The sequence below is a fragment of the Chiroxiphia lanceolata genome, chromosome 3, assembly GCF_009829145.1.
Source record: "Chiroxiphia lanceolata isolate bChiLan1 chromosome 3, bChiLan1.pri, whole genome shotgun sequence".
Taxonomy (NCBI): domain Eukaryota; kingdom Metazoa; phylum Chordata; class Aves; order Passeriformes; family Pipridae; genus Chiroxiphia; species Chiroxiphia lanceolata.
The window spans coordinates 10,505,984-10,526,764 of record NC_045639.1 but is presented as its reverse complement, the minus strand read 5'-3'; the positions used below and the strand labels follow the sequence as shown (position 1 = coordinate 10,526,764).

Genomic DNA, 20,781 nt, shown 5'->3' with positions numbered 1-20,781 from the left:
GAGCAAACTCAGTGCCTTAATATTTTGCTCCCAGAGGTTCATCAATTTCTGAGTTAAAAAAGAAAGTAAGACAAGTAATAAACACTGACACAGAGCACAACGTGAGAGAGAAGATAGAAACACATTACAGCAAGAAAGAAGACTTAAGAAAAGAGGGGTAAATGGCCAGAGAAATGAAGATGTCACAGGAAAACAGCCAGTACTTTATGACAGGCTAGTTAGTGGTCAAAGAAAGAGACAACAAAGATTAAAAAAAAAAAAGAGAGAGAAGAGAAGAGAAGAGGAAGAGAGGAAGAGAAGAAAGAGAAGAGAAGGAGAAGAGGGAAGAGAAGAGAAGAGAAGAGAAGAGAAGAGAGGAAGAGAAGAGAAGGAGAAGAAGAGAAGAGAAGAGAAGAGAAGAGAAAGAAGAGAGAGAAGAGAAGAGAAGAGAAAGAGAAGAAAGAGAAGAGAAGAAGAGAAGAGAAGAGAAGAGAAGAGAAGAGAAGAGAAGAGAAGAGAGAAGAGAGAGAAGAAGAAGCGAGAGCAGGGGAGGGAAGGGAGGGGAGGGTAGGAGAAGAGAGGTTCAGAGAGGTTTGGAGAGGTTCAGAGAGGTTCGGAGAGGAGAGGTTCGGAGAGGAGAGGTTTGGAGAGGAGAGGTTCGGAGAGGTTCGGAGAGGTTCGGAGAGGAGAGGAGAGAATATTGGTTCTACTAGAGAAAGGGTAAGGTTTAGGCAGAAGAAGGTCTAAGGTGTTTGCTCTAAGTTTAAAGGGGAAACAGGAACACTTTTTTCAAAATGGAGTTTTACCAAAACAAATCAGGTGAGCACATACCAAGTGACTTATATTATGGTCATGGAACATACTTGGAAATTTCCTCCCTGTTGTTGGCCTTGAGCAGCAATACAGCCTGTGCTCACCGTGCACACTGTACAATCCCACACGTTGTATTTTATGCTGTTCTCACTTGGTTACCGAGAAAACAGCGATTCATGGCTCTCACATGACAAATGTAAAGCAGTAACAGCAAGGCCTGTGAGACTAGATTTTTCAAAAAGTAACTAATGAGACTGCAGGCTTTGCTTAGCTGGGGTGACTGATGTTCAGAACACACTGAAAGACTGGGATGCTTAAAGTTCTTTTTGTGAAGGTATCAAAAAAGGTGCAATTGCAAACTTCAAGAGTTACTTTCAAAAGTATTGCCCCCGGGCTATCTCTTCAAAGTTTTCTTATTTAAAATTAGATCTTCCTGTTTTAAACCATTTCCTTTTGTATCTCAATCCATCCCGAAAATGAGCCTAGTCCAATTTCCACTACTAAATGGTGATTCTCATTAATAACTCTCATTTGGATAACACACTGCTATACAGTACAGCACACTGACACATACAACACTGCTTTGAATCAAAGTTCTTATTATTAACCTTAATGACCAAAAAACCATGAATAGAAATAAGTCTGTACTAAATGTTAACAATCAAATGAGGAATGACCTGTAGAAAACTGCCACAACTACATCAAATGGAAAGGCTTCATCTCTATGAAGATCAAATACATTAAAGTAAAACAGAAATCAATGTATTTTATCTTATACCTATATATGTAGATGCACACATGTATCCTCATTCAGAACATACACATGTATGGGTATGTATATAACATATGTATAACATATTCATGCTATATAGAGCTTTATATATGAAATATGAACACTGTACCAGCCTCCATTAAAGACACTCCTCTTTCACAATTCATGTCTCCCACTAAAATGCATTAGGAGAATGTTGAGCTTGGTAAGTCAAGCACTCAAAAGTTAGAAAATGATGAAATTACAGTAGCTGTACAACCTGGCATTGGTTCTCACTGCATATAGTCTTTAACTGCATAACTCATACATTTTTTTCCCTACAGGATACTTGTCTTTTTCGGTAGCCATGACTGACAATGTTCAGCGAATAAACAGCTGTTCAGTAACTCACTTTACCCTCATCATTCACTGTCTGCCCTATAAATTTTTTAAAATACACTATTGAAACTTTTCTCTGAACACAAAATTATCGATTTATTCCAGAGCATTTCTTTGGCAGACTATACTCATATCTAAGAGTTTCCAAACCACATCTCCACAACACACTTCTGAGCTGAGGAGCTTTTGTCATTCTTACGTGACAATCAACTCAAGAGTGCCCGTTACAGTTTGCTTAGAGTGCCCAGGGGGAGCAGGTCCAGAGAAGAGCAACGAGGATGGTGAAGGGACTTGAGCACAAGTCCTATGAGGAGAGGTGAGGGAGCTGGGGTTGTTCAGCCTGGAGAAGAGGAGGCTCAGGGGAGACCTCATCACTCTCTACAACTCCCTGAAAGGAGGTCGTAGCCAGGTGGGGGTTGGTCTCTTCTCCCAGGCAACTATCAGTAAGACAAGAGGGCATGGTCTTAAGCTCTGCCAGGGAAGGTTTAGGTTGGATATTAGGAAGAAATTCTTTACAGAGAGGGTAATCAGGCATTGGAATGGGCTGCCCAGGGAAGTGATGGATTCTCCATCCCTGGAGGTTTTTAAGATGAGACTGGATGTGGCACTTAGTGCCATGGTCTGGTAACCACAGCGGGGTTGGATCAAGGGTTAGATATGATGATCTCAGAGGTTGTTTCCAAACCAGCTGATTCTATGATTCTATGATTTGTGCCAGCACAGTTCTCCTTGAGCTTCTGATAGGGGCAGCAAGAAACCTTGGCTCTGCCAAGCTGCCGTAAAAGACTGCCCCTTCCTTTTCCTGCAGGCTTCTATTTAACTTTTCAGCTTCTGTAACACACGAAATAAGGACCCACGGGTAACCTGGCTGCCTGAACGTACACAGTCCTGACTCTCATGCTGAAAACCCTGTCACTATCTCCTACCCTTCATCTGGTTTTCATCACCTAGACAGAGTCTTCATTTCTGTCTAACTTCACATTGCCATCTACCTCCTCCAATCTATCCAGGGCATGTCTTCTCTGTGTGTCAGTGGGGTAGCTTCTTTTACTCCTGTTTGGATTTCATTAACAGGAGTTTGACTCTGAAAGAGAAAGTTTACTTTCCAATACTACAATTTGCATCAGAATGGGCCTCCATCCTCAGGACAGCACCAGTAAAAGATGCTCTTTCTGGGTTATGTTCATACAGACAACTTTTACTGGCATGAACTTTTCTGAACTTCAAGGCTCTCTGACAAGGTTGTGCTGTTAACACAACTTTGATAGTTTTGAACAGATGCTTCAAGGGGATGGAACCTTCTTCCCAAATTTTATGAATTTTTAACATGCTTTATCCAACCTAATAGAGAGAAACAGCTGAACACATTTTAAGTAAAAAAAAAATTAAAAATATTACTCTAAGGCAGAGGAGCTGATGGTGAAAATTTCAGCTCAAACAATGAAATACCACCAAAGTTGTAAAACCTATGAAAGTAGGAGCTTGTAATAAAAATTGTTAGGCAATTTAAATTACAGTTGTTTCTGCCTGAGTAATTGCCTACAGTAACTCTCTTCTAGTGTAATTTTCTTTATGAAAAGCTAATTTAAAAAAAAAGTCCAAAGTGAAACTTATACAAAAATATACTTCTCTAGGAAAAACTTGAAATACCAAACAAGCAAAAAATTGTTTAAACATCATTATACAAACAACACTTGTCTGCACATAAAATATTTCAAAGTAAAATGGAGTATCAGACTGGGGAAAAGAATTTTTAAGTTAAAAAAATAGTCCAGCATGGATCCAAGAGAGTTAAGAAAATGAAATGAGACATGTAAATCATTGTCTTCGTTTTTTGACTGCGTGATCCCACTTGTGTAAAGAGCAGAATTCGCCCCTCAGGACTCAGCTCTGAAAAATGGGAATCTGTAAAGATTCAAGTCTCCCTCTCTCACTATTTTTCAGTTACATTTGCATTCTCAGTTGCCAGTACAGTCTCTAATGCACAATAGTTAGAATCACAAAACCAGCATTGCAAAGGTTTGCATAAAAATTAATTAGCTTTAATCTCCAGAGAGTATGGATCCTTCCAGGTCACCATGGAGGCCACTGGAGATGCAACCATAGCTGCTTCAACACTGGAGCTCATTCCCCAGCTCCACTTTCCCATCTCACCAGTATAATCAACTTTGGTGATAAAAAGGAATTGTTCCATCAACTAACTCTTTTACAAGACTGACACAAGCAGCTTCATTCACTGCAACAACACTCATAAAGCAGCAAGGGGCTGACAATCAGAGGCTCAGGGAAACCACTTACATTAACCGAAAAAAAGAATTAATCATAAATAGCACAAATTACTTCACTATCATTTAACAAGTAACTTTGGGTTTTCATCCCATTAGGAACCGCAGTGCCAATCAAAAAAGGTGCTCCCAGACTTCTGCTTTCAGGGAAGTCGGAGGCGCCTTTCTTTTGGCCATAACATGGGGAGAAACAGGCTTTAAAATGAAAGACACACAACACATCGGAGCAATTCAACGCGGAGAAGAAATATTCTGCAAGGACGCGCCTCCCCCCAAAAAAAGCACATACAATGAATTTTAACTCTGTAAACTGCAAGACTGGCCAGTATTTCTTACATCGTTCAGCTGCTTATTGCGGGCTGGGATGAGCGTATTGCTTAGTTGCTTATTCCCTGCCTTTAAAGCTGCATCTCTTCTTGCTTGCTCAAGCAGAACTCTTGCTCGTTCTTTAAGTTCTTCCTGTCTTGACAACATACGTTGCTTAAAAATAAAGAAATATAATTAACAGCAAGGCAGCCTCAGGGTACTGAACGTTTATACAGTAGTTAATAGCCAGTGGCCTTCCTATTTATATTATAAAGGTGAGGAGTCACATGCATTACATCTTCATGAGGTGACAGAGCATTCTATAGAAATGAAAAGATCAAAACGTAAAAAAAGTCTTAGGCCTTTATAATGTACATAGGAGTTCTCTCCCTTCCTCTTAAAATTTAATTTCTATCAGCATTTAATGCCTTTAAACTGCAACTGTGAAAAAAACCCAGTTGGCTTCATAGAAGCTATGTCAAACATGCTATGTGTTTACTTGTTTACTTTAATATGTATGTAAATACAATGCTTTGTTGGCTACTTATATCACTCATTCATAACTTAAATTGAACACAAAGAGGCTGGGTACAAGGCAAAAAAACCTGCAAATATATCTGTTTCTACTTAATTTATGAATATCCAGAAGAATGTCCCTTCTTCATACACAGGACTGACTGTATCTGCAGAGTAGAAACAACAGAAGGCAGTTCTGCATTGGCAACATGACAACACGAGCCGCTCCCAGACATATACACTCTCAATGGCTGACTTCTTAGTCAAGGTCAACTGTGAAGACTGGGAAAATGCATCTCTAGGCCTTAACAGGAGCCAGAGCTGGGACAGGTGTTGCTTGTTGTGCTTCTGCAACAACCACATGGGTTGACTCCAAACTACAACTGAGTTCAAGGTTAAGAGTGAGCCTCACATCTGATAATTTATTACCCTGTGCAAATGCACCAATGATTAACAAAGAGCTGCCTTTGAAGTCAACTCTTGCTTTTTCTTGGCCTGTTACACCCTTGCCCATGAAAATCTTCACAGAGAAGAAATTTTGTCTCCTCCTGCTTTTTTATTCTATATGGGCCAAGCTGTTCCTTTCTCATCCAGTAAACAAAGATGATGATGATGAAGAGAAACTTCATGAGACTTCACTCATTAAAGAAATTAGCTAGCTATGGAACTAATATTTGGCCATTAGTACCCATCTATGGACTGTTTCTCTTGCGATACAATGAATCTTTATGGCGCTTACTCAGAAAAAAACCATAAGAATATTTGAAGCAATCACACTACCAAAAGACTGGCACAAAGCCAAACCAAGCCAAAACTCAATAAAGCTCTTCACAGAGGTAAAATTATAGGCCTGCTTTGGTATTTTTGTAGATAAGAGTTGATAATATGTTTTACATATTTTTGTGATTATATGATTTATTGATAACACTCAGTATATGTATGTAATATTCAACTTTCACCCTCACAATAAATCTGCAAGGTAGGTGGGCATATATTTTTATTTTCATAGAAAGGAAAATGATACTGTGGTGAAGTAACATGCTTTAGGCCACTTAGTGGACAGCATAATTTAATAGTCTGGAGTTTCTACCTCACCATTGCGGCTATGGTCACAAGGCTGTGTGGTTTCTCAAACAAGATTTTGAAATATCTTTGGTAAATTTTAAGGTACTCAAAATTTGACATTTTTTATTGAACTGATGTCTTTTTCCAGTTTTTGCTTCAGTATGCAACACTTAGAAGAAATGTGTTGCCACAATCAGCAGCAAAAGTTCTGGACCCATCTTCCAGATAGTCAAGAACACAACTCCCTTTAATTGGAGAGAGACTGGAAAGATTAATAGTGGGACAATTTGTATAACTTATTTTTTCATGTGATGATTGTTTTTCAGCACCACTTACTTTTTAGGCAAAATACTTACTGCCCAACAATAAAAACATACCGCTCACCTCACCATTCATACTGAAGATATGGTGTAAATTACGAACGCAGAGAAACGACTTGAACGGCACCTCCCTCCTAACTCACAGGCATAAATTTCTTACCTGGGCCTGTTTTTGCAGTTTGCTCGCATGACTTAAAGCTGTTCTGGCATCACTGTCAGAATCAGATTCTGTTTGCCTTGGAGAAGCATGTGGTTCTTTGCAAGATCTGTATCCATATTATAGGAGTATCCAGGCTTAGAAGTAGGAGATAAACTCGGTTTTGTGACAGGTGAACCAGGATCTGCTCTTGTGCTCTCTGTGGATCCTATACATCCCAGCTTTTCTTGTTCTGAGAAACCAGTAGTACTGTCTAAGCTCTGGTGTCTCTTCTTGTTGTTATCTTCACAAGCAACTGTGGGAGACATATCCTCTTTTTGATCACTGACATGTGCTAAGTCACTGAATTCTAAAGTGTCAGTTATCAGCAACTTCTTCCTTCCCAATGTAGGCTGCACTTGTGTTGTGTCTGTACTGCTACACTTCCCAATTTCTTCAGATGCAGAAGTCCTTCCAGAGCTCTGCTGGGATTTCTGTGGATCTGTGTCACTTCGAGTCCTGCGAGAAGAAGGGGAAGCTGTGCTCGGGCTTAAATGGTCATCAGGAGTCTGATGCTCGCTCTCAGATTCTCCAACACCACTGTCATTACAACACGGAGTCATCCTGAGAAGCAAGTCTGCCAAGCCGCCGTCGGTGGTTGCAGTTCGGGCTCCCGGTTCAGGTCATTCAGCTCTGCGTAGAACTTTTCCTGGTCGACAGAACTGTTTGTGTCCGTTTTCATAGTTACCCACTTTGTATGTGCTTTTACTACTGTTCTCCTCTATTTGAACCACGTTCAATTCCTGGCCACAGAAATGGGCCCTTATCTGATAGAGATAGGTCATAACAGTCAGTTTGTCGGGTATCGCCAACAAAACCATGTCAGAAGGTTCCAGCAATCGTGATATTCCTAAACTGGCAAACCCGTCGTATGCCTTTAAAAACAGACAAAATAAATGTTACAATGTGGCAGTTTCTTAAGTATCATAACATTTCAAGAATGCAAGTGGAAGTTTCAGCCAAAACAAGCGAGCCTAAAACACATTCAGTATTACAGGTGGAAAGAACATGGCTTCAATTCTATTACTTATATTCTTCTGGCTTTCATTATAATCGTTACTATTTTCTGTTGCACCATCCAACTCATCTATTTTTCCTGATGACGTCTATATAGCTTCTATAATCTTCACAGCAAAGCAAACTGACGAGAATATAACCAGCAAAGACATTCAATGGCATTTTAAAAAATATTTTAACACATTTTGATACCATACACTACTAAAAATCTTTGGTTACTCAAAATTATTACAGTTCTACGAGGAAAATAGCTATTTGTGAAACTGCAACTTAAAAGCCCTTCTTTTGCACTAAGAAAACCTGCCAATATCTTAAATGGTTCTCACTCAAGTAGCAGGAAACAAGCAAACAAAAAAAGCCTAAGAGTGGACCAGAAAAAAAAAAGGCAACTCAGGATGGCTTTTTAAGATAAGGAACAAAGATAATAAGAAACACAACACTAATCCATCTTGAGCTTTATCACTGATGATCAACCTTCTGCCTTCTACTTGTTATGTAATTGCAGTGATTTCTGTTGATGAAAAAACTATGTCCAGACAGCCAAAAAGAACACCACCAGAGATTACTTGACACTACGCATAAATCACATTAATCCATCAAACAATTGCATTTTAAAAATGTTTGCTGATTATAGATTTGTAGGAAAGAGACAGTGAAAATCATTCCCATTTCACTTTCATTTCTAAAAACTAAACGTTGCAAGCCTCCCACTTTGTGAGGCCGCATTGTCTTCCTACAGCTGGCCCTTTAAGTGAGTGGGCTTGGTGCATCAGGTTTTTCTAGTTTTGAAGAATTAAGGCCGTTTCTCAATTTACAATTAATTATTACTATCCTGGATTAACCTTGGAAGACAATATTGTGTTTCAAGGAAGCCTTTAAAAGGCCTCCTGTAGCATAGATGCACTCAGTTAACGCATGTTGGGCTTCTCCTCCCCCAGGAATCCTGCAGCTCCTTTTCACCATCTTCTGAAGGGGCTTGCAATGTTCACAGTTGTTCCTACCCTATTTTGAATAAAAGCAGATGCTAAATTTAAGACATGGATGAGAAAACTGTCCCTCTCACAAGGGAAACAATAACACATATGACTGGCTTCAACTCACTCCAGTTTTACACTTTTTCCTAATTTCTTTAGTTTTAGAAGGATATTTTAAAAAAAAGAGAAATCAATTATGATTTTTTTTTTATCCTCTTGGCTTTCATAATAGTAAATGTTCAATGGCGAGAGGAGAATGTGGGGATGGGCTGGCCAGGTCTCGCAGCAGACCCAGTTATTTTGCTTGCTCTGAGAAAAGGAGGCTCTCTCCTTCTTCTTGCAATGTCATTCCCCATGCAAGGGTCAAACAGTTTTTTGTTTCAGACACTTTTCAAACTCTGCTAGCAAAAGCTGGAATTATCTTCTTGAAATTCTGCATGCTTCCCCTCATGTTCAGGTATAACTTGCAAAGGATTTTAGGTGAAGCAGTTTTTTGTATCACTATAACAAATGATTCACAGAAGTTATCTACACATAGAAATGGTCTGAATAATTATTTTTAAGGTCTTCTGGCTCTCTCCATGCAAAAACGATTTGGCCTAAAATCAATGCTGGTCTTCAGTGTGGTATAATTTCTTGTGAAGGTTTATTATGAGAGATTGTTATGCCATTTATAAACACAGAGCTGTGCTTAGATATAGGGGAGGCAAACATGACTGATGTATTTGCTGATACCGAACTCCAGACGGAGCAGAACAGCAGCAAAGCAATAGGTGGGAGGGAATGGAAAGAACTTGGATGGTAGAAGAGGGACAGCTGTCACTTACCTGGGCTTGGGAAACAGAGCTGGAGGAGCAGGAACAGGCTGGTTATGGAGGAGAGGGAGACAAGACAGGTGGAACTGAATAGACATGAGGAGCACAGAGAATGGCAAGATAAAGGAGAGCAGGGCACGGATTTGGGTTGGCAGCCTAAGCCACGGCAGGTACCAGGAATGATGAATGCTCATATGACAGCAGAAAGCAGGCTGGACATGAAAGAACAGCAAGCCAGCTGTGCTGTCTGTGGACTAAAGGTAACACCAGTATTTGTTGTTTGCTTAAGTGGGTCATTGCTGATTCAGTGGCATAAATAGCTTGTCACCCTACACTGCAGGTAGTGGGAGCTACCATCTTAAGAATGAAAGGACCTAAGGACAGGCACGGCAGTCCAGGGCAGCCAGAGCCCATAGATGTCATTTTACCTGAACTCTTCTTATACTCTTAATTTATTATTATGCTAATAAAACTAAATCCTATGAGTATCTCTCAGGGTCAATAAAACGAAGGTGGGGACAGTGTTTCAGGGTTGTCAGGAAAGGTACTTGCTAAGAAGTAACACTACAGCAGGACTGAATTTCGAGTGATGGATATGGATATTCTCAGTATCCATATTGATATTTTGCTGCAAATATTGCAGCAAAAGATGCAATCACTTTTTGCTGCCTGCTCAGTTCTCCCAGTGATGCTTGCGATTAAACACAGTTATTTCCCACTGATGCCAGATAGTTATTTCCTATCTCCTCTCATTTCTCATTCTGGATGATACACATTTTTGCTTCTCTCCTTTTAAAGTACAGTAGTTACCTAGGTTGGCACATCAGTGTTTTACAGACATTAGCTCTAGAAACAGAAATTGTGCGTTCTGGACGTGTCCATACAACTGTGTGTGATGGGTTCTCCTTCACTACTAGAAAAGCTGGGAGCTTCTTGATATTCCAGCATAGGTATAAATGCCTCGTGTTTCTAACTACTTTGTAACGTGGTATTAACAGAGTAAATTTTCTGAGTCAAATTCTTTTTGTTAAACAGAGGCATTACTCAGCCTTGATTTTGAAAATGCTTGTTTATCTGCACGTTTAACTCTGCTCCTTCATGATCTCACTGAGGCCAACAAGCACCTCACCCACATGCAATTAGATATGTGCTCATGATTTTGTGGAATCAAATCCTAGAAGTATGAACACCTGTTATAAAAGCATGACTCCAGATTAAAGGTAAGGAATTTTTTCCATTTGACTCGATAGTATCCCTGTAATTCTGAATTCTTCTGTTTAAATGTATAATTTAAAAGGATTCCTTTTAAAAATTGAATATTTTATTACGACAATAATTTAAGTTCAAATGTATTGAGGAATTTCTTAGAAATGGCCAAAAACTGAGGGGAAAAAGGCATCACAAAAATTGAAAGTGCCAATCGAACATCTAAAATATACTTTACTATTCCCACACAATAATCTCTCGAAACAAGCTTCTTCAAACAATAACTAAAACCATAAATTCATTATTAGAATTATACTGTTGTGCCCTCCTATTTCTCATCCCTTCATCCCTTCAACGCTCCAGCCAAGTGTTGTTTAGTAACTTAAATTTCTAGAGTGCAGGACATGTTATTAGCAATATGAAAAAATTCTATTTTTGATAAGGGACTATACTGACAGTATGTTTAATTTTAATACATTTTCCATTATTTTTAATTTCATTATTATTTAATAATAATCAAATGGACATACTAAATCAAATTAGCTGGTTTATGTTACTGGGGAGGCTACATGGATACATGAGATTTAAGTAGAAGCACAACTCTTTGGACCATTAGGGAAAGTATCTCTGTAACATTTCTGATTTTCTCAAAGATAATCCTGGTTTCTCTTTGTTCCTGACAGAAATTTGAATTTGCAACGTGAACCAAAATATCTTCCAATTAGGATTGATTGCTAATGTAGTAGCTGTTTGGGATTTTTTTATGTATGTATATTCAGGACACTAAGCCCATTTACCTATCTCCCAATGAAGTTTTTTTCTTTTTTTTTTTTTTAATTTACTGACAAGCTGATTGACAGACATCAATTGGGATCCATCAGCACAAGCACCACAGGCAGTATTCCAATCATTTCCCAACTCTGTAACACACTGACATATTGGCCAAGATCAGATGTCACAGGTAAATACCCTTTTTTATTCAGCATCAGTGGCAGCACCAAATTGGCAAGTGGTTGGTGTGCGTTATAAAGAATCTCTGATGATGTGCCTTTTGTAACAGTGCATTTCCATGTGTAATTATACTCTGTATTTGCACTGAAATAGTTGTCTCTTAAGATATCTTCTTTTTTTTTAATTAAAATACAAACAAGGTCATGCACTTCTAAAAGATATACTTTTATGGGTTAACCTTTAATCTATGGTTTTCCTTCTGGAGAGGGAGCAGCAGAGAAAGAAACATTAAAAAAAAAAAAAAGAGCTGCTTCAGACAAAGAAAATCATCCTATTCATCCAAAGATGTTATTTTAATTGGTTAGGAGGAATCACTGTCAAATGTGTTACATATCTGCACGGAATTTCTAGGCAGCCATTGTTGGCAGTGTTGCATTCACTCCAACCAAGGGCACACGGGGTTATCTGGCAGAACTGTGTGAGACCAGGAAATAAATCTGCAGGAAGCAACTGAGATACTCAGTGTGGCTGTCAGGCAAAGGCTGCCAAAGTGATGAAAGAAAAAAACTGCACAATAACAACAATCATTATTTCTTCAATTCTGGGAACTATATCCTGTTAGAAAGAGAGGCTGAAAAGTTCACTGTTTGCCATCACAGTTTCATAAAGAAAAGATGACTGATCATACTGCTAACGTTTTTAATTAATAATCTATTCTTTCTTTTTTATAATCTGGCTTAATTAGCCCAGATGCTCAACGAAACTTGAAGTACAAAAACATATGGTCACAGAAAATAATGTGATGTCACTTTAGGTCATCTTAAGTCCTCATATTGTTATGAAAAAAAAATCAACAGCCAAAAGACTCATTAGATAGCAGCAGCTTAGAGATATTTCATTATTTATAATACATAAGTACTAAATTAAAGACAAGTAACTCCCTGGCTAACACATAAATGTGCAGACACATTAAAATACAAACGCAAATGAATTTTAATAAAGTATTTTCAGAAATTCCACATAACTAAATCATATTAGACTGTAGATATGTTTACTATATTATTGAACCTGATTAATTTATTCAAAGTATATTTTTATACCTTAATCCTCGTTAAATTTAGTGCTTTTTAAAGCGGTATAAAAACAAAATCCCAGCATTAAGATGGCAGATACTTAAAAACAATTTTCAGATCATCTTAAGGAACAATTTCATTATCAGTGACTCACATGAAAATTTTAATTTCTAAACATGTCCCTAGGGCCCAACTAAAGCTTGTAGCATGCCTAAAATAGTGAGCAGAAATAAAAAGTCTTCTGGCAAACTGAATTCCTGTTTCTTCCAGAGAAACTTTTTAGATCTTTGCACCTACAAAGAGTGGTTTAAAACAGTTGCCCAGCACAAGGCTATAATGTATTTTCCTAATATTTCAGTTTATTTGCAAAGTATTGTCTCAACACTTTTTACCCTTCATTCAGCTGGTGCAGCATGAGAGTAGGTGTAATATTTCATCTTTAAAAACACCAAGCAACATCAACCGTGCCCAATTCCCGGAGCCCTGGTAAAGCAACAGCAAGAGAAGCCTTGTGTACAACAGTCCAATCACAGGTACGTTTTTTTAAATTTTTTTTTAATTACGTGGCTGACAGGAAAAATCATGAGCGCTCACAGAAGGCTGGCCAGGCCTTTCCCCTGCTTTCACAGTTAATGTAGGCTACACAAATATTAAACTCTAATGCCAGCCTTGAACTTGTTGTGAATGTTAAAACCATGACAAACTCGAGTCAATAAAGCATCCGATTTGAACCACAGGAGGCCGAATACCTTCTGTGAGCTGCAGTTATGACCTTACAAAACAACTGCACTTTCCCAAAATTAATAAAACCTGCAGTGAAGTCAAAATTGAGGCTATGTCTTTTTTTTTTTTTTTTTCTCCTGGCAGTTCTTACCTTTTTGTTGTTCTCTTTAATATCTTGAGGATTCAGGGACTTGTAGTCACTGAGGGGGAAAATGGCACAGTGGGTATGTACAGTATTTGATAAAAGCAGCAGTTTTAAAACAAACTAAATCTAAAAATTTGACATACAATAATATCATATAGTAACTAGCAATTTCACAGCAATTCAATCAACAAAACTAATAGTGTGGAAAATTAAAGGAATAAATAAATAAATAAATAAACACCGATTACATGTTTCATTGCCTGAAGCTTTCCATCTAAAAAAGAAGTTAAGGTAGGGACTAGAGGCCGGCCTTGACAACCAAATTTACCAGGAGGTAATCCGTCCTTGTCAGCGTACAAAGAGCTTATTCCTCTCATCTCATTTCAACACCGGCGCAATTCTCATAATCATCCTGAAGTCAGTTCTTTGTATAAGATTAAGAAGAAGAAAAACAAATCACAGAGAGGGGAGAAATAATTGTTTATGCAACAAGGGAGAGCACAGAGGTCACAAAGTTTGAACATTCATAAATCTGGTTTCTTAGAAAGGACGGTTCCCTGCTTGAGAGGAAAGGCTGAAAAGAATTCAACATCTGAAATTAACACGATTTCATTTTTACATAAACTTAACTGGTCTGTATTTCTATGAGAGTTAGGTTGCGCAGGCAAAGAGTATACAACTTACATTAGGTCTGGTCTAAAGTGATGTAATATTGCACAAAAGGATAAACCATTCCTCCACGATGTAGTAAAGTTGGTGATTTTCACTCCCCTATAGTTTTTTGTAACTTCCTTGCACCACACGAGCAATGACTGACTAGCGTTTGGCTTTCTCCCCAAAACAGGACTTGGTATCGGGCTTGGCTGGAGAAAAGAAAAAAAAAAAAAAGAAAAGAAAAAGAGAGAAGATGATAGAAGAATTTAATGGAAGATGAGAATTAACATTAATTGACCTAACTAGATGATCTGTATCCTTTGATGTGAGTTTAGGTCCTTCACAGCTGTCAGTTTACAATGACTGTAACTTGCAAAAGACACAAATCGCGAGTTATTATCTACAGTTGTTGCCCTAGGCACTTGTCTCCAAAGGATGCAGATATACAGGATTCCAGATCTACACAGGAGAAGAGGCCAAGAATTGTACCAGTGGAAATACCGTGCTGAAACACTTACGGCACAGTCCCGCACAGTCCGTGACACTCAGCCTTGAAAACATTTCCCAAAATGCAGCCATGGAAAAGCATCCCCACAAGCCCTTTCACTTTTAATGAAGATAACACTGGGACTGGATCAAAGGGCCAGGCAGAGCTGGGGCAGTTTGTCACGAGCTGCAATCCACCATTGCGCCGGGGGGATCAAAGTCGCGACACAAGACCGGTGTATCGCTCTCCAACAGGCTCCAGTGTGCAGTTTTGGGCTCTCTTTCTATGTAAGTGTGAGTTTGCACAAAGGTAATTATGGCACGGTGTTTCTAAACAGCCACTTCCAATCATATCCAAAGAGTTTCCTCTCCTGAGCTTTAGCTTTTCTATGTCGAAAAGGAATTTCAGATGTAAATTGTTATCAGAGGGTGGTTTTTAACAAGAATCATTAGCTACCAACAATCATTTAAAAACAGGTTATTTTGACCCTCTTAGTAACATTTTTTGTGGGCATAAGCCAAGAATTAAATAGAATATTTCAGGCATCTGGTGTTTGTCAGACCATTCGCTGTTCCACAAATTCAGCAGAGAACTTACTGACTGGAGCTGATGTTTTCAAGACTCACACACACTTATTTTTGTAGAAAAATATTATCACTTCAAAAACTTCTTAGGGCTAATCAAAAAGACAGAATGTGACTGAAACAAATCCTAAATCTGAACTGTAGTGAAAGAACTCAGATCACTTGTTTTTTAAATGTAATATAATTAAAAGCATATACGCACAACAAACAAGCTGTTGACGCACCTTAGAGGTGGAGAGTCCCCAAATTAAGATAAATAGAGCAAGTAATTTACTGTATCACAGCCACTTAAGTTTACGGTCAAACAGATTTACTTGTTATTGTCTATTTGTGAAAGACCTACGATGCCCCCCCTTGACTGAAGCCTGTCAGTGCTCAGCAATTAGCTGCTGATTTGTTTTCACTGCTTCTGGGGAAAAAAACCCACACAGAACCAGGGAAGTAATTTTTCATTTACTGTCACAATCAGCCCTAAAAAGTTGTTTTATAAACATACTACCTCCTCATCACATACAAGCACTGCTAACTCATTTAGAAAGCGCAAAATGTATACCTTGCTGAGATTTTTTTTTAATACCACATTGTGTGTGCAAAATAACTTGTTAAAAAGTGCTTATTTTTTTAATCTTGTCAACAATTCAAATCAGCATAAACAAATCCATTAACAATGAGACAAATATCTCTAAATATACTGAATTAAGGGCTTAACAGGGATATGCAAAATAGGGAAGGAAAAGCAGCAATAAATGATGAACTTTCTTTACCATGCACAAGATCTAATCAGATAAACAAATATTGCATAGGAGCTGTCAGACAGTTACCCCAGATTCAGAGTGAAGTACTAAGATGATGTTTTTCTCTTGTTTTTTTTACAACTGGAAGCAAAACCCAGTAACTAACCACTGATCTCATATTGAAGATACTATGTTACTTAAAATATATTTGCTATTACAAATTATATTTATGGAAATAACACTACTGAGAGACAATAATTAAAATAACTCTATCAAATCGTGGAAAGATGATATTTTAACAAATTTTTAAAGCACAAAGTTATTTCTTCAAATCATAGAGTATCACAGATATATTAAATTTAACTATAAAGTCTTAATACTTGCTGCTGAAATTCTCTACGAAAATTTTAAATGTTTCAGTCACTACCTAAATGCTTTCAGGTTAACTCTGAAATCACCTGAGGCAATATTATCATTGAAATGCTTTAATTACTCATCTAACAAACTGAAGACATATCTGAATTTAAAACCATGTTTTACAAAGGAAATCCAAAGCTATTAAAACAATAAATTTAGCAGAATTTCACATTTTATTTAAAAATTTTTATTTAAAATTTTTCCCTGTTTGTGTTTTCATTAATGTTATATTTTCTAAAAGTATTTTATCCAGAATATTCAAGATTTAGGATGTGCATAATGTACTTACACAATTTTCTCTTCTCTTAGCTGACAAAGCAGAAGTTACATTAGGTTTTCTTTCCATACTTAGTAGTCCAAGTTTTTTTGGATAAAGGTGAAGTTAATATTAGGACAATGTTATGCTCCTAATCACCACCTGAGTCAAAGCTTTTGTTATTTAATCTGTGACAAATGCATTCAATTCAAGACACAAGGGAAATACATGAGTAAAGGTAGAACTGTGTGTGAGCACTTGACATACCTTCAGAGGCGTTAACAAATGTTAGTTTCGAATTTTTTTTATTTTTTTTCATGACACTTGATTATGAAAAAGATTTTCTTTCGATACTTGTATGTTATACATATTAGTTGCTGTTTTGGTACAAGCACAATTACTACCAAGTGCCTATTTCTAGTATATATTTGCTCTACAAGATCAGCAGGAACTAATCAGATGAATGAAAATTTAATAAGCCTTCTCTTATATCATTCTTTCAAGCACTGACCACACAATTCTTCCAAACAACACGACTTGGCTGTTAGAGTTCAAACTCCAAAGATCCTGAGAACTTGGTTGGAAATGGCCCCAAAAAGCATGAGATACCCACACCAGATTGCTAGATCTGCTCTCTGATCAACAGGTTAACGAATCTAACGCAACTGCCTTTTATCCAGCTGTGGAATAACCGCACAGAAGTGCAGAGGTTCCAGAGCTGGTCTCTCACAGATCTAAATGTGGATGGACTTACCAGCTGGAGTCAGCACCAGCTTCAGGATATCTTTGTTTCGCACTCAACAAAAGCACTGAAGTCTCTATTCTTCTTTTACATGTTCTGGAAGCTCAGTTAATATGTTTTATTGTGCATGCATTTTTCCTCTTGGGAGATTATCCCATCAGACCACTACTCTATGTTAACAAGAGGACAATAGCTTTAAATATTAGGCTGCATCCCTACATTTGAAAATATTTAAATAGTTGTTTTGCTCCTCTCAAGAAGGTAGCACCAGGCACACTGATGATTCAGAGAGAGAGGGTTGAGCTGCATCTCTGACACACAGGACAACACTCAGGAGAAGAAAATCGAGACTGAAATTCTGATGGGAACATGGGGTTATGGACCGAGATCTTGTAGGAGACACAGTGAACAGCGAGAATGAAGACGGTAGGGGCTCAGTCTGAGCAATTCAAGAGCTCATAGACAGATTGCATGGGGGTAGAGGAGTTTAAAGAAAGCAGGGGGCAGTGTTAAAGGCTGGAAAGAAAGATGCTGAGAGGAGTAAGGAAAAAAACGTATGTAATCTAGGTGGAAGATTTACGTGGTTTGAGCTTTTTATTAATGAACACAACTATCTAAAGAGGAAAGGAAAGGTTGGAAAAGAGGAAAGGTTGGAAACAACCCAGGATTGGTAATTAACTGCAGGAGGAGAGGAAGATGAGATTGAGATAGACCTGGAAGTCAGAATAGAGAAGATCTCTAAACAATGAACAAACAAGTTTTTTTCCTCAAGAAGGAAGTACAGACACTGGTCTCTTACTTATTTTTCTGAGCAAAACAAAAGGGACTTTCCCTTATCCCTATCAAAACCTCAGTGCCGTCTAGGGTCACTAAAAATGGTGAAACCTTCAAAATGCAAGATAAGGTAAATGAAAGTAAGGCACAAGTAGGTGAGTGAAAATATACAGCGTGTGGCCGGATGTAGAAAAAGTTTAGGAAACTCAACTGAACTGATCAGTCTGAAAAGCAGTAAAAAAAGGTGCAATAAAACCAAGACACTAAATACATTTCAGTCAAATAGATAATTTTGTATCATCGACATGATACCCAAGAATTTTATCTTTTCAACAACACAGGACTCCACCCATAGGAGCCTGGGAGTATTAGAAATTGAATATGGCTCATTTAATACAATTTATGCCTTTGGCAAGGTCCGTACACATCCAACATGCATTCAGTTTTGTTTGCTGTGGGCTGTGGAACAGTCTAGGCCTAAGTCAAAAGATTATTTTTACTAGTATCAGGAATATCAAATATCAAATACAACATGGGGAAGAGTGCAAAGATAGAATAAAATTGCTTTCAGTTTTATTCCAAAAATGGAAAAAACATCCTGATAGCCCTGAGCTGTGGTGAGATGTCCTTTATGTAGGCTAGTTAGTTATTTTTTTATGGTAGCAGGTCATCATAACACTATGACGGTTTCAGTGACACAACAAAATACAAGTGGCATTGCTCTTTGCTTGTAGTAAGGGAAGACCACTCATATGTTAGAAAATACACATTTCCTAGAAAGAAATGTTAGGAGTTCTGCTGTCCTGTTACTCTGAAAGACAAATGCATCAGCTTAGGAGTACATTCTTTAACTTTGTGCTCTCTATTTGCATGGCATTGTGTGTGGCTGCATAAAATATCTCTAGTTCCTGCTGTCCCTAAAAATGAAGGAGATATGAAAATCCAGCTGCTAGGCACAAGTTACAGATTCCATGAATTTATTTCCTACATATGATTAATAACAAGTATTTAGGTAACCTCCAGGTTTCATTAGCACCATACATCTTAAAACTTTGTCTTCCTCACTCTTCTGATTGTGCCTACAGCTAATGTGGATAGGTAATAAAATATAAGCTTTTATCTTAAAACCCTTAGGCATAAGCTTTTAATTGCTTATCTTTTTACATGTTAAATTTTGGCACAACCAAACCAGTCCATATTCAATCATAACCTTAACATTTAGACATCTGCCTGAGCTGACATGATGCTCTCATGTTTGAACCTAGCCAGGTGAAGAGGAAGGTGAAATCCTCGGGACACACCTCAAGTTAGCTGTTGGTCAAGTAGGTCAAATTATTTAATGCTAAAGGGTTCTCAGTTGCCTGTTACATATTTTGATGGCCAGGAGTCTGGAAAGAGCTTTTCCAAACTATGCCTGGCAAAAGAAAGGAAAGCAGCCCTGCAGACAACTGCCTCTGGTTACTTTTACTCTGAGCACTGAGGAAGTGGTCTGGTAGAAAATGATGGTATGTGGCCATAAAATTGAAGTTTGCACGTGCTTATAACCTACAGGCATCCAGTGCACAAAGATGGGAGAGACTGCAATAACAAAGGCTACTGTTAAGTACTCCATTTTGTAATTTTTGTAATTATCTGGTAGCCTCCTTTTGCCTTTTGCTTTGTCTAGTAATGAAGTAACATTTTCTTAGTAGAGTCTTTTTTGGGTTTTGGTTTGGTTTTCATTGTTGGGGATTAAAAGGATAAAAGAACCGAAGTATTCAGAACTAAACTCTAAACCTTCATAGCCAAAAGCCACAACACATGGACTACTGGACAATTGCCTCACTTGGGCAACAGGAGACAAGTGTGTCTGCTCATGGCATTCAATTAAGAGCAAGACAGACTATTTATTTCAAGGCAACTACCTCCCCCTGTGGATGTTCTTAGTAGAGAAGAACAGCACCACACAGGAGTGAAGGCAGCCACCTCACCAGGCTGAGAAGCCCTAAATTTATTAGCTACTGTCAAAGAGAAAATTCATGTTAATGAGCTGGTAACAGAGAAACAAATATGAGGCAACATAATGAATTGGTTACTTATGTGCAAGTGATTTCACCTGATGGTCAGTATAGACAGGAAAAAAGTTACAGTGAGCTCCTTCTCAGATTCAACTATTATAAAAGGATTGGCCAAGGCTCACCTGGCTTCTCTTCCCTGAGGTCACATAATCTTTGCCTTGAACGACATGTTTTCAATTAAAAAAAACAAGAAAGGTATATAATTCATACCATTAAGCAGAAGCGAATGCAGAGCTCAGTCTCTGATGATTACACATATTTGTAATATAACAGTATGAACAGATCACATGCAGGGACGGGGCCTCATTTTTCTGCTCTCAGAAGACAGGCAGTTTCCTTGTGTCCACCTTCCTTTCTCCAGTTGGCCCGGTGGCATGTGGGCTGAAGTCTCTGCTCTCATGTAATCTGTGCTGGAAGCCCAGATGAGCTACCAGGATGCTGCTGGTTCACAATCCCTGGCTCTCTGCCACGATGGGAACGTTCAGGGTTTTGGGCAGGTTGCCAGAATTAAGCAACTTAAACCACAGATGAGGAATAGCAAT

The 20,781-nt window shown here is 38.2% G+C and overlaps 1 protein-coding gene across 1 annotated transcript in view; it reads right to left on the bottom strand.

Annotated features, from left to right (window-relative positions):
• Positions 1-20,781, bottom strand: part of EHBP1 (EH domain binding protein 1) — a 213,194-nt gene that overhangs the window by 68,036 nt on the left and 124,377 nt on the right. Inside the window, 7 exon segments of the mRNA XM_032681211.1 lie at positions 4,564-4,707; positions 6,595-6,686; positions 6,689-7,222; positions 7,225-7,306; positions 7,308-7,505; positions 13,541-13,589; positions 14,219-14,397. Of these exon segments, the coding sequence (XP_032537102.1) occupies positions 4,564-4,707; positions 6,595-6,686; positions 6,689-7,222; positions 7,225-7,306; positions 7,308-7,505; positions 13,541-13,589; positions 14,219-14,397 (1,278 nt within the window).